The sequence below is a fragment of the Gymnodraco acuticeps genome, unplaced genomic scaffold (assembly GCF_902827175.1).
Source record: "Gymnodraco acuticeps unplaced genomic scaffold, fGymAcu1.1, whole genome shotgun sequence".
Classification (NCBI taxonomy): domain Eukaryota; kingdom Metazoa; phylum Chordata; class Actinopteri; order Perciformes; family Bathydraconidae; genus Gymnodraco; species Gymnodraco acuticeps.
This window is the reverse complement of record NW_022991970.1, coordinates 192,350-214,731: the sequence shown is the minus strand read 5'-3', so window position 1 is coordinate 214,731 and position 22,382 is coordinate 192,350. Positions and strand designations below refer to the sequence as shown.

Below are 22,382 nucleotides of genomic sequence, written 5' to 3'. Positions count from 1 at the left end.
CAATCCAGATTGCATATAAGGCATGTCAAGTTGATCAACAGATTGTATTATTCTCCAATGCAATAACAGTACTGAAATGAAGGCTATAAGGGCATTAATGGGAGCCCTTTTTGTAAGTAACTAAAACGTTACTTTTCACTAACGCATTACTTTTTTGTGTAAGTAACTAGTAAAGTAACTGAGTTACTTTTGAAATGAAGTAACTAGTAATGGTAACTAGTTACTGGTTTTCAGTAACTAGCACAACACTGTTTATAAACCAGCAGCAGTATTTTGAAATCTATTCTTTGACACACAGGAAGCCAGTGTAAAGACTTCAGAACAGGAGTGATGTGATCCACTTTCTTAGTGTTAGTGAGGACTCGAGCAGCAGCGTTCTGAATCAGCTGCAGCTTCCTAATAGATTTTTTAGTGAGACCTGTGAAGACACCATTGCAGTAGTCGAATCTACTGAAGATAAAAGCATGGACAAGTTTTTCCAAATCCTGCTGTGACATTGACAAAACTGTTTTAATGTGACTGTTGAAACTCAGGTCAGAGTCCATGACTACACCTAGATTTCTGGCTTTATCTGTTGTCTTGAACATTGCAGGCTGAAGCTCAGCGCTAACTTTTATACGTTCTGACTTGGCTCCAAAAACCATTACCTCAGTTTTATCTTTGTTTAATTGGAGAAAGTTCTGACACATCCAGTCATTGATTTGTTCAATGCACTTACTCAGTGTTTGAATTGGAGCATAGTCTCCTGGTGAAATTGTTACGTAAATTTGTGTGTCATCTGCATAGCTATGGTAACTTATTTTGTTGTTTTTCATTATCTGAGCCAGTGGTAGCATGTAGATGTTAAAGAGAAGAGGCCCCAAGATGGAGCCTTGAGGAACCCCACATGTCATATTTGTCAACTCAGATGTGTATTTACCTATAGAAACAAAGTTGTTTCTGTCCTTTAAGTAGGATTCAAACCAATTTAGAACCGTTTCCGAAAGTCCCACCCAGTTTTCCAGTCGGTCTAGTAATATGCTGTGGTCAACAGTGTCAAACGCAGCACTGAGATCTAATAATACTAACACTGTCTGTGTTTAAGTGGATGTCATTAAAGACCTTTACAAGAGCAGTCTCAGTGCTGTGGTTTGGACGAAAGCCTGACTGGAACACATCCAAACAGCTATTTAAATGCAAGAAATTACTCAACTGTTGAAAAACAACTTTTTCAATGATTTTACCTAGAAATGGGAGGTTTGATATGGGCCTGTAATTGTTCATTACTGAAGCATCTAGATTATTCTTTTTTAAGAGCGGTTTAATGACTGCAGTTTTCAGGGCCTGTGGAAACATACCTGAGTGAAGAGATTTGTTTACTATATGAAGTAGATCTGAGGCCATGCAAGGCAAAACATCTTTAAAAAATCCTGTTGGAATAATATCAAGGCAGCAGGAGGAGGATTTCAGAAGTTGTACAGTATAATGTCCTCTAGGTTTTTTATCATTAATCTGATGGAATTGTGTCATGGTGTTTGAATTGATGTTAAGTGGACACAGAGACAACACATTTGCTGTTCCAGTAAGACACTGATATCATGATGACATACTAAGACAAACAGATTTTGCCTTATTTTACATTTAGTTAACAGATATCTGTTTCAATTTGGATACAAACAAGAGAATGAGAGACAGCCATTTGTTTATGTATTTGACTATTTAAAAAAGGAGAATAAATTGAAGCAGCCATTTAAACATTTAGTAAATGTTGCATTCATATAAAGGAAAAAATCCCATTACAACATAATGTAAATGTCCCACTCCAAGCAACTTGTAATGAAACGATAACAGCCATGGTAATGAACGTCATTAGAGCCTTTTGAATGTGCTTTCTAAGTGGGAGCTGCCCATTATCCTCACCCCCATGGGTGGAAGGCAGGGAGGCTTCACAGAGCTGACACAGATCCACAGCAGTGGGGGATCACATCGTTTGTACGTGTGGGAAAAACCCTCCTGATTTGATGAAAAGACTTCAATCAATCTTTGAGAACTCTTTCACAATTTATGACTTCATTTGAACCTGAAACTGTTCCCAATTTTCTCCAGTCAGGTGGAGACTTGTTTGTGTTTCTCTGTCAAATAAAAGAGCTCATCCTTGATGTATTCACTGCGTTTAATTCAATGTCCTTGCTGCTAAATCTACACACGGTGTTGTTGAGTAACTGGCAGCTGAGTAAAATGCTCAGGAACTCTGCAAAACAGTTTTGACTGGCAGTGAGCTAAGATCCAGACTGCAGGTAAAAGCTCAGGTGGACTCTGTGTCATAATCAGAGCAGATTCAAATGCATTAATAGGTGGCATTTAAATTAGAATTTAAATAAGCAATTACTTGTCTGTGTTTAAACTCCATTGAGGGAATATTACCAACGCTAATGGCATGACTAACCCTGTAAAACGATGACAGCATGATGGGGTCTAATCACCAGACTCCTCACCTTTCTTGAACTTTATATTTGTTCAGTTTAAACCATTATTGAATGAGTCTCTCCTGCATTATATAGACTCTATATAATGCAGGAGATACTCATTCAATAATATTATAGAGGCAGTTACATGAGAATCAGGCCGGCAACAGACAGGGTGTCCTCTCTTCTGTTCCTCTGATGAACTGTAGCTACACAGGGGTTATTGGCTATACTACAGTACATACTGACACCAGGTGCAGTTCACTGTGAACAACATTAACTTGATAACAATCAGTCAGCCCATTCCTCCTACAGTGGAGTAGAACCACATTAGGGCTGAACGAATGATGTTTTTCATATCAATTATTGAGTATTTTCTCCAGAAAGCAACATTGTTTGGTCTAGAAATTCTCCAGAAACCACTGAAAAGGGTTTCTCAAAGCTTCATGTCTTTGAGAGTTAAAACTGCTTATCTTTTCTAAACAATGGAAAATACATTTAATTGATTACAGCGTGAGATGAAGGAGAAGCACATGTTGACAAAATGTCACTCTGGACTGGAGAAACATGTTTATTTATTGACTTTTCATTCCTGTATAATAATTTTGCGCAAAGATGGCACTGTTTGTCAGAGCACTTCATCCTTCTGGGATTTCATGAAGAACAGCTCCAACGCCTGTGTGTATGGGAACGCCTCTGGTGCTGGTCCATTAACTGCCAGTGTTTCCCACAGATCTGAAATATACTTGGTAGCGGGGGGGGGGTTGAGGTGACGTGCAACAACATTAACCTTTCCTTTCCGTTGGTCGCTTGTTAGCAGACCCTTCCCGCGATGGCAGAGCGAACAGGTACAGGTACAGGCAGGGTCCATAATGATAGCCCTATAGTTTAAATCTACTACCCACACATGATCATATGGAAATGGGTTACTATTTAAAAAAATAAATGTATTTATAAATGTATTTAGGAACCTATCCATGTGATTTTTAGTGGGGGTCGACCTCAAATCCTCCAGGGGGGTCCAGGGGCATGCCCCCCCCCCCCCCCCCCCCGGTAAGATTTAATTTTTTATTTTGGAGTTAAATGCATCAATCTGGTGCATTTTGAGGGGAAAATAAAGAGACTAGATCTATGGAAACACCTATATTAAACAGAACTGTATACATTTCAATAATCATAAAATCATGGCCATAACCAATAACATACCATTTCCAATATGAAAAAAACACTGAAACTTGTTTATTAATTTATTTTTGGTTCATTTATAGTTGTGAGTGTGTCTGTGCTCCTGAATCAGCCTCTCCTGTCTCCCTCCTCTCCCCCCTGCTCCTCTTTGAGGCAGAAGCAAAGACTAGTTTTCTCTCAACAAGTTTTAAAAGTGTATCTTACCTTTTTTCACCTAGTTAACTTTTTATTTATTTATTCATGCATATTTTACTAATCACATTACATTTCATTTAGCTGACGCTTTTATCCAAAGCGACTTATAATGACCGATTACAGGGACATTCTCCCTGGAGTAACTAAGGGCTAAGTGCCTTACTCAAGGGCACACTAGTGGTGGTGTTCCTGGCGGGATTTGAACTCACAGCCTTCCGATCTTCAGCCCACCCCATTAGACCAATCACTACCCTCTCAAATGGAAATATGTGTTTACATAAATGGTGACCACACCGTTTGAGACCCACTGAGAACTTAGACTAAGTTAACTATCTAAACACTCAGAGAGTCCTTTACCTCACCTGAGCTGAGGTTATCCCGAGCTTGAATGACACACAGAGACCAATCAAGGGCTTTGATTTATGATCTGTATGACAGTGGCCATGTCGGCAGGCCACATCATGTGGACAGCCAGTCACCCTGTGTGAGGCAGGCCATTTAACAGGCCAGAAGGAGGCGAGATCAGAGCAAGGGAGCAAGGGATCATTGTCCACAAGTTAATCGATCGCAGATGGCGTCGTGGTCACGGACGAATAAAAAAAAAAAAATTATAAAAAAAAACAAACCTAAATGGGTCGCAAAATATACTTGGGCGGCCGTTAATATACCTGGGCGGCCCACCCTGCATGGACACACACAGATAAGGGGCCTCTAACTGATGCTGGTCAGTGTCTCCATCCTGACCGCCACCCTCCCTTCCTATCAGTCCTCCCTCTCACCGTCTCACTCTTTTCCAGCACCTCAGCACACAGCAGCGCCTCTCCTTTCTGAGGCTGCCTCTGGAGGACAGCCAGACCCCGTGCAGCCGGATCCTGTGCATATATGTACATGCATTCACCACATGTACAGTGAGGGACTGTTTAAAGGGCACATTCCCAAGAGATGCCTTTCTTTTGTATCTTTCTCAAACATGCTAGATCAGATGCAGCATGGCAAACATCGGAATATTGTAATACCTATATATCCAGTGGAGGGTGCTGCTGTGCTGCTGGATTAATGCTCTGTCTAACTGTGGTCACAGGTGTTTCATTAGTTTGTCACTCTGCCTTGGACCTAAAACCAGCATATCTAGTTATTCATTTGACCTTTGACTTAGTATCTGTCATCTGTTCCACCTCTTTAGCTGACTGTCTCAGTGTCAGCTCCTCAGATTGTTCACTTTCTTCTTTCCTCTTTCTGTGACTCTGCATAAAACTAGTCTGTACCCACCGCCCCCCCACACGCCTGGCTTGGTCTCTCCCTCTGTCTGGAATGAGAGGAATCTGCAGCAGAAGCAGCAGCTGGCAGGTGGGCCCATGTCCCACCATGCATTGCGTGGGGCACGGCGTGCGCCACACACCCTGCATTTAGCCTTTTATTGTGTGAGGAGCTCAACAATCACATTGTCATTCATGGACACACATCTATTCTGTACAGGGGAGTGGCATGCAGTCATGGCATGGACAATGACACAGATGCATTGATTCACTACAGAACATTTTGGGGAGGGGCGACACTGACAGACCCCCCTAATATCAGCATTCAAACCAGAGATTTACAGCTCACCACACACAGAGAAAGGATTCTCCTCATACTTCTGGAGATTCTCATCTTATGTTGGGCATTTGGTGATGACACACCTTACTTGGGAGGTGGATAGATATTGATTCATTACAGTGCATATGGGCAATGCCATTTCACTCATAAAATGTAATCTGTACATAGACAGACATTAAATCAACCCCATAAAGACACAGGCACATACTGTACATGTAATAAGTCAGTAACAGGAGCTGACCCACTAACAGCTGCACTGCCGGGATGTGATGTGCTGAGATGAAAATGAAGAGGAAAAGATGCATATTAGGTTGACAGGAAAGAGGAAGATCCAGGTGTTAACCTTAGTGGGACATTTCAACAAAAAACTGGCGGTGAGTCATCATCCATAATGACGGTGCTCTTTAGAAGCAGGGGAGAGGAGGTTGATAGGAGTGTGTGTGCAGATTCCCTGTGAAAAGTGTTTCACATGATAACGCATGACGTATAGTCTTTGTATTACATTTAGACAGCTTTTCTGTTGTACCAACTGAAAACATAGTTGATCTGCCTTTCCAAATTACACAGCAATAGTGAATAAACAGAGGCAGCTACAGAAAAGACCCTTTTACCTCTCATGTACTCACGTTTTAAGTGTGCCAGATGTCATGAGCTCTGTGACCAGAACAATACATTTCTTTCCTTTGCATGGGCCCTCCCAGGAGTCATAGAAGCGGACAATGTTAGGATGCTGGAGACCCTTCAACATCCCGGCCTCCTCTTTGAAGCGCTGACGCTCCGACTTGGATAGTTTGCGATCCTGCACACAGGAAAGAAGAGGAAAATGAGTCATAAATAAATCACAAATACTAAGGAAACATTATCAGGAATCTAGAAAGCATTTAACTGAACAAAACATGTATGTATAGAACAACTCTATCATAGAGAGAGCGATGGCAATCAAGTTAAGAGAGTAGAGGGTTTAAGGGGCGGAGAGTCAAGCTAATCAACAAAAGGAACAGCATTGGATAATAACAACTTCTTTTACTCTGACGCAACATCGCGAGAATGCAGATGCACTTTCAGATGCCATATAGTAATTACATGCTGTACCAGAGTAGGATGTGGATAGGGATACAACAGTAGACTGCTCTGTTATCTCAACTCAAAGAAGCCACGGAAATCTGTCAGAGTGAGACTACATGTTTGATCGATTCCTTTTCGTCGTGAAGTACGTGCTTCATTTTTCTGAGATTTACTTTGTGACACATGGTTTGAAACAATTTGTATAGATCGACTGATTTGACTTGCAGGAGGGAATAAATGGGAATGAATGTGTTGATGTCTTCTTTCTTATTTCCCATATCTGATATGACTATGACTTGTAACTCCACTGTTCTCATAGGGAGTTTGTAGACATGGATGTTTTTCCTCAAGTACTAAATGTACTTTCTGTGGTTTCATTTGAACTGTTTGCTATAATTATATCCAATGTAAAACATGTAAGTGTCCGTGCTCATAATGCTACACTTAGAAAATTACAGAAATGACAGAACCGAAAAATATTACAATTTGAGATGATGGCACCAGAAACATGTATTATTAATGACTGACACCTTGAGGGCGATTTCCTCCCAGATCGCACCATCCCACCAAGAAGCACTCTCCTAAAAAAAAGGAACTTCCAATCCACAGCTGTCCTGTGTGTCCTTCATACTTTGTTTTGTTTGGATCTGGCCGATAACATCGGCACCACGCTTTAACTGAGTCTTTATTAGCAGCGGTCCTAGCCATTCAGCGTGACCCAAACAAGCGGAAGTTACTGTCAACATTCTTCCATCCCGCAGACGTCAAGCTTCTTAGAAATGTCCCGCTCACACACTCTTTAATGGGCATTCCAGCTCTACCACTGACACCTCAATAAACAAATATGCAACGGGAAGTGTGGGCGTGTCGGAACCTTTAAAGACGTGTGAGTGTGTTTGCATTTATACATCAACATGTGTGTTAAAGGTGTTATTTGTCTCAAGGAGAAAACTAAAAAGCCACTATTATTTTGTTTGGCACAAGTATTAGGTATTCGGCTTGTTTATCAGCTTTAGAGGGTAAGCTTAGTTGCCTTGTCTGACTGTTTTTGCACATTGATGTTTCTTTTTCTTCTTCAGCTCTGTGTCTAACCACAGGTGACACATTTAGCTCATCAATGCACCAAGAATAAAACATAGTTGCCTGAAAACGACAAAATAAGGTCTAAAAACACAAAAAAGATTTACAACAAAATATGGTCTCAACTTCCCATCTGACTCTAAGTTCTTAAATGATCCATGCAGAATAACAAGAGATATTCGAGCGTTGGAAAGAAACGATGACACACATCCAGAACATTTAATAATGCCTGTGACCCTATTAGAGGATGAAATGACAGGAACGTGAACAGACGGATTGGTTTGGAGACAAACACAGAAAGAGCAGCAGGAGTGACACAAAGGCTGTTTGTTGGATAAAAGACACAAAAAACTGAGTAAATTACAGTGGGAGTTTTATTTTGTATTTTTAGAAGCAATTGTATTTTCAAAAGGATGCAAGATCAGACGTTGGAGGTTAGACTACAACATGTCAGGATTATCACCATGACAACCAGTTTTAAACAGAAGGGCACATTGTCTAAAATTAATTGTAGTTTTTTCTTCAATAAATCCAAAATATTCAAACAGCTTTCATATATATATATATATATATATATATGTTGACTTTTTTTTTTTTACATTGCATTGTTTTATTTGAGTGCTAGATTTTAATATGTAACAAAAACACATGTTTTTAAAGCTACAGTAACACCAAATCCCAAAATGTTGAAGTAAAGTGGTACTTTATCTCCGACCAAACAGCGCTGAGGATTCTGCCAGGTCACGTGTGCAAGTCTTATTTCATGTTATAAAGCTATTAGGAAAACCTTGTGAGCTGCTTCACAGATTAGGACAATTCTCTGAGGTGATGATCTCATATTGTCACATTGTATAACCCGGGCCTCACCTATATCATATGATTTACACACACTTTACACAAAGACCGGGAGAGAGAAAGTCTGAAAGCTTCAGTGTGGTTTTAAGTGCATTAATGTGTGTGTGTGTGTGTGTGTGTGTGTGTGTGTGTGTGTGTGTGTGTGTAATGGCACGTAAAAGCTTATCCTTTCATCCTGTAGCAGCTACTTCACTGATGATATCCCATTAGTAACTGACACACAGAAACATTCATATGCTTACCAATCCATTCTCTAGGCTTTGGCAGTATCCAGGGAATTCAGGAAAGAAAAGTATGATTTTAACATCAAATAAACAGATGCTCTTCTTTCAATCCAACTGATGATGCTGGGTTTCCGCCCATTTATCACAAGCCTACAGAGCCAAAGCTTCAGGGATTTGTACTAGTAGGGGTCGACTGATTATCGGCCTGGCCGATTATCGAGGCCGATATTCCGCATTTTACAGATTATCGGTATCGGCCTTTTTTCAATCAAATTGCCGATACAACTTTGGCTCTGATGCGGCCGTTTCTCTGGCTGCAGTCACCACTGTTCACGAGCAATGTCCCGCTCACAGCGCTATCTGATAGGCTATTACTAAAGTGTCAATCAATACTGAAGATTCTCCGGGCTGCAGCCAGCCAGAGAGGCGGGACCTTCTCAGATTTCTGCACCACAATCTGGTGCTGCTGAATTGGGACTACTAAATGAGTGAGACTCAAATATCAGAAGTTCAGAACAAGTTTTAGTAGTTTTTATTTTTTTTATTTACTTTACTCAGGGTCACAGAGAGGAAACCAGTTTTAAGATGTTGAAAAGTTCATTAAACATAAAAAGGCATTTCAAAGAAGTTGTGTTATTCTACATTTCGACACCAAGATTTTCTGATTTTACTGCAAATGTATATCGGTTCCAAATATCGGTTATCAGTCTCCTTGATTAATAATCGGTATCGGCCTTGAAAAAGCCATATCGGTCGATCCATAATTTTTACACAAGTAGTGCACTCCTTTAAGGTACTCTTAAAAAAGTTGTGTGCAGAACATAAGCATGTATGCGCTTGAGAGAGGGGGTACGCACATGATCGTGAATGTAAAGTAATTTACTTATAGCTGTATTTTTTTTTATGCTTACCCCTTTCCTGTAGTGTGTTTTTTAGGTTTGTGTGCATGTAAATGGTCTGCAAAGGCTAAAATCCCTGTGTTCCCTACAGAGGGAGTTTCTCTCCCACACACAAAATTCATCCAAGGCTAACTTACAGTAATATGGACTTACTGTTAAAGTGGACCTGCTATTCTCAATTTAGTGACAAGCCACCCAGTTTAATGTAGTTCAGGGTTTTTTATAACTTTTCCTTTTGCCCTAAAAAAGCATTATAATTATGAAACACAATCATACATCTTCTACGCCGGTGTGATGACTGGAGAGTATGCGAAAAAAGATACAGCCCAAACCCAGTACTCCCGTTGTCTGAATCCCACTGTATTATGATCACATGACCCTGCCGGTGGTCACATGACAATAGCTTTTGGTCATCTGACTAACTGGAAGCAGACATTCCATTTCCCAGCAGCACTTAGTGATATGGGTGTTCAGGGTCTTTCTGTTAGACACCTCCCTCAGGGCAATCGAAGAAGAAGACTTCTCCCTCTCTCTCTCTTACTGAGTGTGAGTGTGTGTGAGTGTGTGTGTGTCTTCATAGATGTGAGCAGAGAAAGCAGACAGCAAGTCTAAGGGGGCTGCCTAATCCATTATTCCTTTTTCATTGTACTATAAATGGCTACACAACTCGAACATACAGTAGAGCAGGGCTTCTCAAACTCCGGACCAAGGTCCGGATCCGGACCGAACCGTAAATCAGTCCGGACCGAACCCTGTGTCCCCATTATAAAAAATAAAAAACAATTTTTTTTTTTTTTTTTTAATAAATAAATAATCTGATTCTGATGTAAATTAAAGTGGACCTATTATGCTATATTGGAAAAAATATATTGTAGGGCCATACCTATACAAATATAGGTCTGTGAAGTTTTTTGCTTAAAATACCAAACAGTTCACCCATTCTAGCCATGCTTCATACTGCTCTTTTGCAGCCCTGTTAGAGAAATGCGGATTTTGGGTCCTTAGCTTGAAAAAAAAAGAGGAGGCGGAGCTAATGCCTGATCAGAATTCTACCGGAGATAAAGTTAAATTCTGTTGTAATAAAACGCCATCCTGTTCTTATCCACATCAAGGATTATTTCTGAAACAGTATGGATCTCAAATGCTTTTTCTCTTGCGGGTTTATCACAAGGTGAGTTCCTTTTTTGATTTCCTGCTTTTTAAAACACATGTGCTCTCCAGTACAGGTTAGCTCTGAGTGTTAGCGAGGCTTGCTAATGTAAACAAAGACGAGATTACGTCCGAAACACGTCCAAAACACGTTCAAAACGGGTCAGGCATTGTTTCTGATAGTGCTGTGGGTCCGCTGCCGATTTGACGTCAGATTGGCGGCAAATCTGTATCCGCTCGTTGTAGCCTACCCCTGTTTTTCAAAGATTTGGGTACGGAGGAAAAGAGAGTGGGTTGTATTTTCTGACGCTGCCTGAGTTCCCCGACGCACCGGGGACACATATTTATGTATAAAATACATCAGAAAGTGCATTTTGCATGATAGGTCCCCTTTAATGTATATTGTCTTGTGTCTGACGCGTTCTGAGAATGAACGTGCGTATATTTACTTGTGTGCGCGAGTGTCACACGCATTTAAGTTAACCACAAGTTTACCTTGACTTTCTAATGCTTCTAATGCCATTTTTGCCGAGGTTCAAGGCATTGGCTACAGACAAACAGTGCCATTTCTCCCACTAGTTCAAGCCATACTGTACGTATGTATGTATGTATGTATGTATTGAATGTCTGTGTGTATACAGGGGCGCCGTTTACCGACAGGCAAGTGCTTGGACCAGAAGGGGGCCCCCAAATCAAGTAGATTAATCCTATCCAATCCAACTTTATTTATATAGTACTTTAAAACCTCCTGACCAAAGTACATGCATAGCGCGCCGAAACTGCTTCTTAATTTCAGTTTCGTTGCTCTGCTCCGGGGGTGTGTGTGTGTGGGGGGGGGGACTTTACTGGCATTGATCCGGACCATTGACCTTGTATAAAATTCACAAGTGGACCTTTAACAAAAAAGTTTGAGTACCCCTGCAGTAGAGGCTTTGTAGACATAGTAAATGCGTATGTTAAAGAAATATATATAAATAAACTAAATTATTGTTGGCATATTGGTATTTAAGGATTTAATTTGATCGATGGCTCATGAGTATTTCTGTTGACAGTGGTTATTTTTCTTTCTCTCTATCCCTGCTTTTCAGCTCCGAGCTTCAAAACATCATGAGACTCGAATTTGTCCAACTCATAAATAGGCACTCACTCTCCTCTCTATCTTTCATACACACACCTAAGCCCAGCTTCACTCTTTTGCTATCTTCTTTGAGCCTAACTGAGAACTAGAAATAAGCCAACTATACATCCCTGCGTAAGTGACAGCTCCAAGTCAGTCTGCCCTATTTCTGGACCCACACACACACACACCACACACACACACACACACACACACACACACACACACACACACACACACACACACACACACACACACACACACACACACACCACACACACACACACACACACACACACACACACACACACTACACACACACACACACCACACACACACACACACACACACACACACACACACACACACACACACACACACACACAACACACACACACACACACCACACACACACCACACACACAACACACCACACAAACACAACACACACACACACACCACACACACACACACACACACACACACACACACACACACCACACACACACACACACAGAGAACGTGAATCTGCAGTTTTAAAGCATTATTCAGCTTCCTGCAGCTAAAAGCTGACACCCTGTAATCAACGTGTCTCATCTGGACTCCCAACTGTGCTCCAACACTCAGTGATCATCTGCTCTCGTCTGCTTTGGTCTGTTGCTCTCCAGAGAGCCAGCAGCACACACACATCGACAGATGGATGGAGGTTGCAACGGGAGAAAACAGTGTGAGTGCCAGAAATTCAGACAATAAACACTCAGACATGTAAACTGGTACTCTGCTGTGTTACAACAAATACTATTAAGTGTTTACAATTTCTGGGTGCTGAAAGTCACAGGATGTTGTCTAAAGTGCTTATCTCTCCAGGGGCCAGTGGAAGCCTAAATATAGCATACATAGTTGCATAAGATTGTCTTTGTCACTTATATAAAACAGCAATTTGTTTTAACATAAAGGAAACATATCCATAGGAGAATATGAGAAGATTTGACACCCTCAGAAGATGTTTAATCCACAAAGTCATGTCAAAATGTTTACATTTAAGACCTGTTACATGCTGAAGAGTCTGTAAGTGTTGGCAAACCTACAACTGGACTGTTGAAAATGGGTGTGGTATTTCTAAGGAATTAGCATGAATAAATGTTTCTCTTTCCCATGAAAGATCCCATGACATTTAGCATGACTTGACAGTGACAGTTTCTGTGGAAGCTGAAGAATATTTGCTCAAGCAAAAACCCTCTTACCCAATCACATATTTCCATGCAACTGATATAGAGATAGTCAGTAGAGTTACATATCTGGATCAACATTAGCACTTTAGCTGCGTGTAAATAAAGAAATCTAGGAGTGCCTGGAGGACATTTCTTCAAATTTGACTTCTGAAATGACCTTTGTTTTAAGTCTGAATAATCATCGTTTGGTTTTTACCATGGAAGACGGGACATGGAGGATGATACATAAAGGGATCACACAAAAGTGGCACATATTTTATTTTATCATTTAATCCCAAAGAAAGCTTTGTCCCTTGTTGGATGCATAATTATGACAAAGCCGAGCCAACAAAATGCTTAACAAAACTCTTTCATTGCGGAATTAATTTAGAGATTATTTTTGTTAAAACCACATGATGGAAAGTACTCCGAGGTCTGCATCTGCCCCTGAAAATAAATGTATTTTTTTTCCTAATGACCTAATGGTTTAATATGAAAATACACACATAAAACCACTATTTGCATACTTTTTTCTACTGGAAATTAAACCATTTTTGGAATCCAACTTTACTTATACACTTTTCATCCCAGTTTCACTGAAATGTGTTGCTGACCCACTTCGATGTTCCTCTGATCAATGTTCCTAGCCCTGACCCAAATGTTGAAGAATGTCGGTCTGTAACTGGAGAGAAAGGTCCGGACCTGTAAATCTTGATTACATTAAGCCCCTGGGTCGCATGAATGAGCCGATTTGCTTCTATACACAGTGAAGACCTACAGTGAGCCTGCACGGGGGCACATGCATGAGTGTGTATCTTCAAGTGCATGAAAAAGACCCGGTGTGTTCCATTAGTATATAGCCTTAGTGTCTGTCAGACCCCCTGCACTCTGGAAACACTCCCCTGCAGAGAAGCACAAACCCCCTGCAGCACATGCTCTCACACACACACACACACAGCTTTGTGCACCAAAAAGACACACACAAGTTTTACCCTGCGCACAAAAACCAAAACCTCTCAGAGATCTTTACCACGGCCTGCTATGGCTAGCAGCAGAGAGAGCATCTGCTATGAATAAGAATAATTAGAATGATTGAAAAGAGGACGAATAAGTTCCAGTAAAAGTCAGAGGGGGAGGGAAAGTGAAGAGGACTGATGTCATCGTTTAAATCGACATTCCAGCAAAACGAAGGAAACACAAAGATTTGAGTTCACTAGTTCACACCCTCCTCTTGAGATTTTTTTGTTCGTTTTTCTCCTCTATTTATTGTTACTCTTTCCAACTGCCATGCTCACTCTTTGTCTCTACCATCACCCCACCTTTCTCCACCTCTTCCTATTTAGGTGGTTTTTGGTTTCCCATCAATCACCACTCCACATATTGCAGTAACCAGTGCCATGTGGCTTTGTGTGTGTGTATGTGTTAGTGTGTGTGTGTGTGTGTGTGTGTGTGTTGTAATCTGACCTATTTGTGGCAGAAAATCGGTCATTTAGGTAGAAAGGCATATTGCAGTTTTCAATGTGTTTGTATTCAAGAGAGAGGTTATTTCGTTCACGATTGTGTGGTTTATATGCAGTTAATACAAAAATGTAGATGACAAAAATAAAAAGATTTGATGTGTTTAAATGCACACAGAACTTCCTGTGATTAGGTATCACATTTCAGTAGATCAAAGATAGATAGAATATCTTTATTGAGAATTAAATAAAAGCAGTGATAGGTATTAAATGTACATATTTTACAAACTATGAATTTGAATATAAAAAACTAAAAGCAATTAGATATAACTGTGTACATAAATAGATGTTGAAAAGTAAAAACAAAAAAACATAATGGGACATATTGTTTTTTTCTGATTTGTAAAAGAAGGCACCACAAACAAACCTATTCATCAGGATGGGTTCACCATCAACTCTTGTGTGTGTACACTGTGTACTAACTGGTGTTAACAATAGGTCCCATCTCAGCCTGCCACTTACTCTGCAGCCTATTGTCTCATCTCTCTGTGACACACACACACACACACACACACACACACACACACACACACACACACACACACACACACACACACACACACACACACACACACACACACACACACCACACACACACCACACCACACACACACCACACACCACACACACACACACACACACACACACACCTCCTCTTGCTATTTCTTTTATATGTTTCCACTCACTAGCATTTACTCACTGTATTTTTTCTCGCATGTTTCTGTGAAGTGGGATTTCTGAAGAATACAATCAGAATGCATTTCAGAGACAGCCTCTCTCTACCACACCAGTCACTTCAGCCACTTGATGGCGTGGTCTAAGGATACTGAGAGGAAATGTGACGATGATGAGAGGACCTGGTGCTGTAAAGCGCTTCCCCTCAAAAGTGTTCATCCTGAGCAGAACAGCACGCCATGCACAGCAAATCACATCATGCCAGGAATGACCCCACATTTGGAAGTGAAAAGAGATGTCTTGCCAGACTTCCAGAGCTCTTTCTGTGAACATTTCTGTGAACCTGTGACCTTCAACTTGCAAAACATCGTCTCTAAACCAATAATGCACAAATCCCGAATCAGCTGAGCGGACCTGTTCCAATATCTGGGACTATAATAAAGCTCTATTCATTGATTGTGGTTTTGATGAAAATGATTAGCAACCAACAATGGCCTCCTTTGTGGCACAAACAGGAAACAAAGATCTAATGAAGTCACATGAAATAAACAGGGATTCAGAGATTTACAGTCAGATTAAAAGGTATTTTTGTGTTATTTACTTCAGCTTTATTATTACATTAGTATTCCAGGAAGATTATCAGGAGAAATCCTAAATACATTTGGATTTTCTGGATAGGACAGAATGTGTTTGTAGAGAAAAAGGAACATTTGAAGTACAGGATAGTGCTGTAAAATAAATGTTTTATCCATTACAATTAAAATGCACTGAATTATTTGATAATCATAGCTTACAAAATGCCTGTAAAAAGTAGCATCTATTTTTTCCTTGTTTGATACAATAGGCTGTAAAAGGCTCTTTGAAGTGTAATGAAGATTCATTCGAAACACGAGACATACAAAAGAAAAGGCGGTCGTTTATCAGGCCTGCCTTGAAGGGGGGTACTGCGAAGGCTCTGAACTTTGAAGAATGTGACCCTTTTAATAGAGAAGGCAATGTGTCATGTGTCAAGTGTGAATTAAGCATTTGTGTACCCAAGTTCTAAACTATAATGAATGAACTTTAGACTTTTAAGAGCAAAAGTGTCGAAGTATGTTTGCGTGTACAAGGTTGCAGTCTTAATATAGCATACGTCCTTCTGCCTTCTTATTAACACATCTTAAATAAACAGACTATGTCAACAGATATAATCCACGCCACAATGTCTGCAGCTCAGACCTTTAAATCTTTTTCCCTATCAAGACATTTAAGTGAGTAACAATGACAAATAAAAGCACTTAGGGGATCCTATACGTATACTGTGGGAGGATCATGGACACAATCCCTACTAAAGCCTGCTAAAATACCAACAGATGCTACCAAGTTCATTTCCAAGAAACACTAGAAATCCACATGTGCGTATTGCTTGTAGTGTTTGTTTCTGTGTGATTAGGAGGGCTTATGTGCACGTCTCCCAGGCTTCCACAGGGTGTAAGTGAGGCCGTATGGCGAGGTCCTGACTGCTGCAGTAACTGATGATCTAACACAGGGTTAGAGAGGGCTGTCCCAGATACACATATTACATCATCTTTGGAGGACTATCCCTTTACACTCCATTAAATCACTATGAACGCCCAGGCTGAACTTTAGCACTTCTCAGGTTTCTCTTTTAAAGAGCAGCAACGGCCATTGCCATCCAATCAAGAAGCAGCACTCTGTGTCTCTAGTATATTACTGGAAAACAATATGGATGCTCGACTGTAGTGATCCGCTGGTGTCAGCTAAGTGTGGTGGAAAAAGCTTCCTAAGTGATTATTCACCAGTGTCATGTTCACTCGCCTTTTGTGTGATATGATTCCTTCATTATTGAAGTGCATGCAGAAGTTAAAAGAGCTGATAGAAGTCAAGGTGCTAATTGCTCAGGTGACAGGCGTACTTGTTCCACCTTTTTTGTTTTGGTGTTGTTTTGAAAAAGACATGCATTATATACTTTTTAAATGGATATTAACAATGAATTGGTCCCATATTCTCAGTCCTATATGAGTATTGGCCTAGAAAACTCAAATACATGTTGTTATCTTGTCTATTACTTGCCTAAATCCATGACCGCTATCAATCTCAGACTGAGCAACATACCAGTTTGAACAATGACGGTATTCAATATGAAATGCAGAAGAAGTGGAAGAAGTATTTACACTATCTCCATAACAAGTGAAAGTCCTGCATTCAAAATCTCACTTACTGTAGGTAAAGTACAACAGTTGTACCAGCTAAATGAACTTAAAGTATCAATAGACATGCACTGGTGACATAAAGCATATTCCTGCTCACAGCTTTATTTCTTATATTATATCTTATATTTAAGACCATTGACCTTGTATTTGTCTGCTTTGTTACTAAAAGGACTATCACCTTTTTTCCCCTTCATTTTAAAACATGATTCAAATGTACACGGTATGGGCCAGTTTACCAGGGAACTACTTTTTTGTTATTATTCCGTGACAGAAAACAGATTTTAGGCCGAAGACAGAGAGGACACTAAAGATATTCTAGTAAAAACCTTGTGTTGAATATTTAAAGCAATGAACATTTATAGTAGGTCAGCCTAAAAAATACTTTTAATGGTAGAGTAACCAAGTGTCTGTTACTCCTCATACTAACTAAATCCCTGAAGTGATATAAACACACACACACACACGTACCATACACACACAGTGCACAAGCACACATGCAAGAGTGAAAACAAAATAAATAGTCCCATCCACACAATATGCATAAAAGAGGGATTAGCTGATGTCAAGAGAAAAGGAAAGTGGAAAGAGATGAGGGAACGAGACAGAAGAGAGCTGGAAATGAGGCGGCTATGGACTGGTAGAAGTACTGTATGGTAGATTACAGAACAAACAAGCTAAAACATCAAACGTATAAGTCCACACTCCTTTGCCCCTCCATATCACGGCGTGCCCGCGCCCCCCCCAGCGCTCCCCTCTACAGTATGTCTCTCTGCCCTTTCCTCCCCTCAGTGGCCTAGATTTCCTCTGGTTAGACGATATGAGGGAGAGGAACTGATTTAGGCTCCTGCTCTGACGCCCTCATCAGAGAAGTTAAGCAGATACATGCTACCCATAGAGCCGTGACCGACCACTGGACGGCTCCAGAAGCAGCCCAATGTACACGTGTGTGTGTGATGGTGTGTGTCTCTCTGTGGGTCTATGTGATGATTGACTGTGGTTTTGTTACATGCAGGTTTTGGGGTTAATTTGTTCCAGATGTGAGTCGATTACTGCCAAGGCACACACTGCTACACAGACATTAGCCTAGTTTTCCCTCACTTTTGATCTACACTTCACTGATTTGAAGCAGACACATTTCAACTGAGGAATGTCCAAAATATATGTTAACATCTGTGACGTGATGGCTACACTTGGGTGTACTCCCATACACAACCTCACAAATTCATTAGAAAAAATCCTTTTAAGAGGACATAATAAAGATTGAATATATAAGTAATACAGATGCAGACACTGTGCACATTGTGACCGACAAAACAGGCGAAGACTGCAAAGAGGAGGGGTGAGAGCAGAAGTGAGGAAGGAAGTGGGGTTACAAGAAGAGGAAATGGGCATATTTGTCCTCTGAAGTCTTTCCTGTGGGGACGACACACAATGCAGAAATGTTCCTTACAGTGCCCGATATCTCTCATCATAAAAACAAAGTGAGTGATAAACAACATATTTTAACAGTGACAATTAGAAGAATGTTTTTGAGGAAACTGTGCGAGAATGTGCAGGCGTAAATGGATGGTTTCAATAACAACAGTTTCCTTGAAAGCATAAGACAAGCCAACCATACAGACCCCTGGAGAGCAGATTTATATGGACACAGAGGGGAAGAGAAAAGACAAGGAAGGAGGGTTGGATTATATCACACACACACAGTGTAGGGTTACTGTAGAGGTGCCTCTCTGTCTCAATAATGCCTCGCAGAGAGAGAGATGTCAATGTCACAAGGACTGAGTGAGTCACGCTAACATCAACCACAAACACACACTGTCTTCATGAAGAACAACTCACACATGTTGGACGTGAGGGTTGATGCTGCTACACACAGCTGGTCTACTTCAGTAATAGTGCCATTAGTCAGAGCACTTCATTACAAGTAAAAGTCCTATATTCAAAATGAATGTGACTTAAGTAAAAGTGCAAAAGTATTATCAGAAAAATGTACTCAAAATATCAAAAGCAATCATAGGGGATCAAAATTGCCATCATCTGTGTATATAATTGTATTTACAGTATATATGTGACATTTCTGGATAATATTGCTGCATCCAGTAGCATGTTACTGTTGTAGACAAACACAGTCCTGATTCACTTTTTGTTAAATATTTAAATAATCTGACACTTTGTGATTCAAAGATTTAGTCCACTAGTTTAATTTTTAGAGATGTATTTTGTTAAAAGTAGCTAAAGCTGTTAAATAGATGTAGTGGAGTAGAAGTATAAAGAAACGTGGAAATGCTCAAGTAAAGTACAAGTACCTCAAAATGGTGCTTAAGTACAGCACTTGAATAAGTAAAGTAAATGTACGTAGTTACTTTCCACCTCTGTTGCTACATGAATACTGAGGTTTGCAGGCTGGGAGGGGGAGAGAGGAGATTAGGAGGTGGGAGTGAAGACAGTTCAGATAATGAGCTGTCAATTGAGACAAAAGCAGAATTGAATGACTTCATAATGAGCCTCATTCTTAGAAAATATAAGTATAATATTAACAATGAGGCCTCACTTCATGAGACTAATTCACACAGTATGTAACAAGCTTCTTCCGGAGCCAACTATTAAACTAAGATAACCGCAGGGGCTGATTTAAAGTTTTTAACAAAGGCACTTTTATAAAAGGAGAAGTTAAAAGGTGTATTCAGAAAGTGACAGGAGGAACTGGTTGTTATATTGCATGACATGAACTGTTATTCATCTCACCAACTTCTCAAACATTCCATTTGTCTTTTTAAAGTACACTGTTGCCCATAAAGTTTTTACAGACATATTCCTCTTTACAGATGTTAATCCAACTTTATGGGCAACAGTGTACATTAAGAAAGTCTGAGCATGTCTGAGCATGAAATGTGTCATTTGTTCTCTTGCATGTTATCTATTACTACAATATAGCCAACCATGTTTCTACCCTTTCAGTATTACAATTCATTTTCCAAGTTAGGACAGCAGGTTTCCTAAGTAACCATAACACAAACATTGCTAGCAGTTTTTCTCAATATAGTTCAACATGTGACCCATTTTGTAACCTGACCCAAAGCGTAAGAAACAAGAAAGTTAGCTATTTCAGCTGTCTTTACTTTAGAGTAATGGTTAGCAGACTTTCTTATAGGGCGAGAAGCTGGATAATTACAATAATGTACAGCGCTGTCGCCTTTGAAAGGAATCCATGTAATTAATCACACGGTACATCTGGCTGCAATTACATTTACAAAGACCTGGACAATAGCTGAACTTCTACCAACTGTACATTTGCAGACACACACTGAGGAAGTGTACACGTTTCATTGTGCCTATAACCCATTTTACACCTGAGCAAGGCGTGTATGTGAGGTCAGGTATAAAAGGTGTCCAACTTTCTCTTTGGAAACAATGAGCGATGACAAAAAGATTTTGAAGCCTTAGTTAACACAATTGCTTCTTAAAATATCCAAACAATGAAGTCAGGCAAAGGAAAGGAAGAGACACTGAATAAGACAATGAGACAGATTCCTTGTACAGTAGCGCCTAGGGTTGCAAAGGGGCGGAAAGAACAGAACAAGTTAATTATTTTATTGAACAATTATTTGTTTCATTGAAGAACGAAAACAGGAATGTTGAGTTAAATATTACTCATCTGTGTATGTGATGGAGGAATGCACCGTGCCTGTGGGGGTGTGGTCTCAATAGCCATGCAGTAAGCAGTGTGCTTCTCTGGTCCCCTCCCCAATCTGATCAATGATGACATGTATAGCCGCATGTCATCATTTCAGCGCTGGTTGTCTTGGTGGTGCCCAGCAAACAATGTGGGCTTCGTAAATATTTGGACAGCCTTCTGGGGAAAACCTGGTCTGATTAAGAGAGACGGCATTCATCCTATACTTTGGAAGGTGCAGATCTAATTTCGACAAACATTTCAGGGCTTTGTGGACTTAATCCATGACAAACTGAAGTTGAGACCAGGAGGCGGAGTCGCAGTCTTACATGCTTCTCTGCGCTCTCTCCTAGGCAGTCATCCATAGGAATCCCGAACCCAAAAAAACCCCAATATTAGCGGTGTGTGTGTCTGCCCAAGGACAAGTTAAGGTAAAACCTAATAGAGGTGTCATACATAATAACCTAATAAAAGTAAATGTAACAACTACTACAGTGCAACAAAACAGGAAGATTAAATGTGGTCTCTTAAACATAAGATCTCTAGCATCTAAAGCAATATTGGTAAATGATTTAATATCAGATTATAATATTGATATATGCTGTCTCACTGAAACTTGGTTGAGACATGAAGAATATGTCAGCATAAATGAGGCCACTCCACCCAGCCATATCAATACTCATATTGCCCGAGGCACGGGCCGAGGAGGTGGAGTTGCAGCAATCTTTGACTCAAGTTTACTTATCAATACTAAACCAAAATTAATTTATACCTCCTTTGAAAGTCTCGTTTTTAGTCTTACGCATCCGACCTGGAAAACTTTGCAGCCAATCTTATTTGTTACAGTTTACCGTGCACCAGGTCCTTATTCAGAATTCTTATCAGAATTCTCTGAGTTTTTATCAACTTTGGTACTTAAAACAGATAAAGTAATTATCGTAGGTGACTTTAATATTCATGTTGACGAAGATAAAAATAGCCTTACTGTTGCATTTAACTCTATATTAGATTCTGTTGGTTTCTGTCAGAGTGTAAATAAACCAACCCACTGCTATAATCACACTCTCGACCTTGTTCTGATTTATGGTATTGAAATTGAGCAACTATTAGTCGAACCGCATAATCCTGCTTTATCCGACCATTTCTTAGTAACTTTTGAAGTACTGTTACTAGACTACAAAGCCTTAGTCAAAAGCTCCAGCTGCAGAAACCTATCTGTCAGTACTGTAGCCAAATTTAAGGAAGAGATTCCACCAATACTTAACTCGATAGCATGTCTGCATG

At 40.2% G+C, this 22,382-nt stretch overlaps 1 protein-coding gene across 1 annotated transcript in view; it reads right to left on the bottom strand.

Annotated features, from left to right (window-relative positions):
* LOC117536126 (serine/threonine-protein kinase WNK1-like) overlaps positions 1–22,382 on the bottom strand; it is a 99,430-nt gene that overhangs the window by 38,271 nt on the left and 38,777 nt on the right. The window contains 1 exon segment of the mRNA XM_034200864.1: positions 6,047–6,219. Coding sequence (XP_034056755.1) covers positions 6,047–6,219 — 173 coding nt within the window.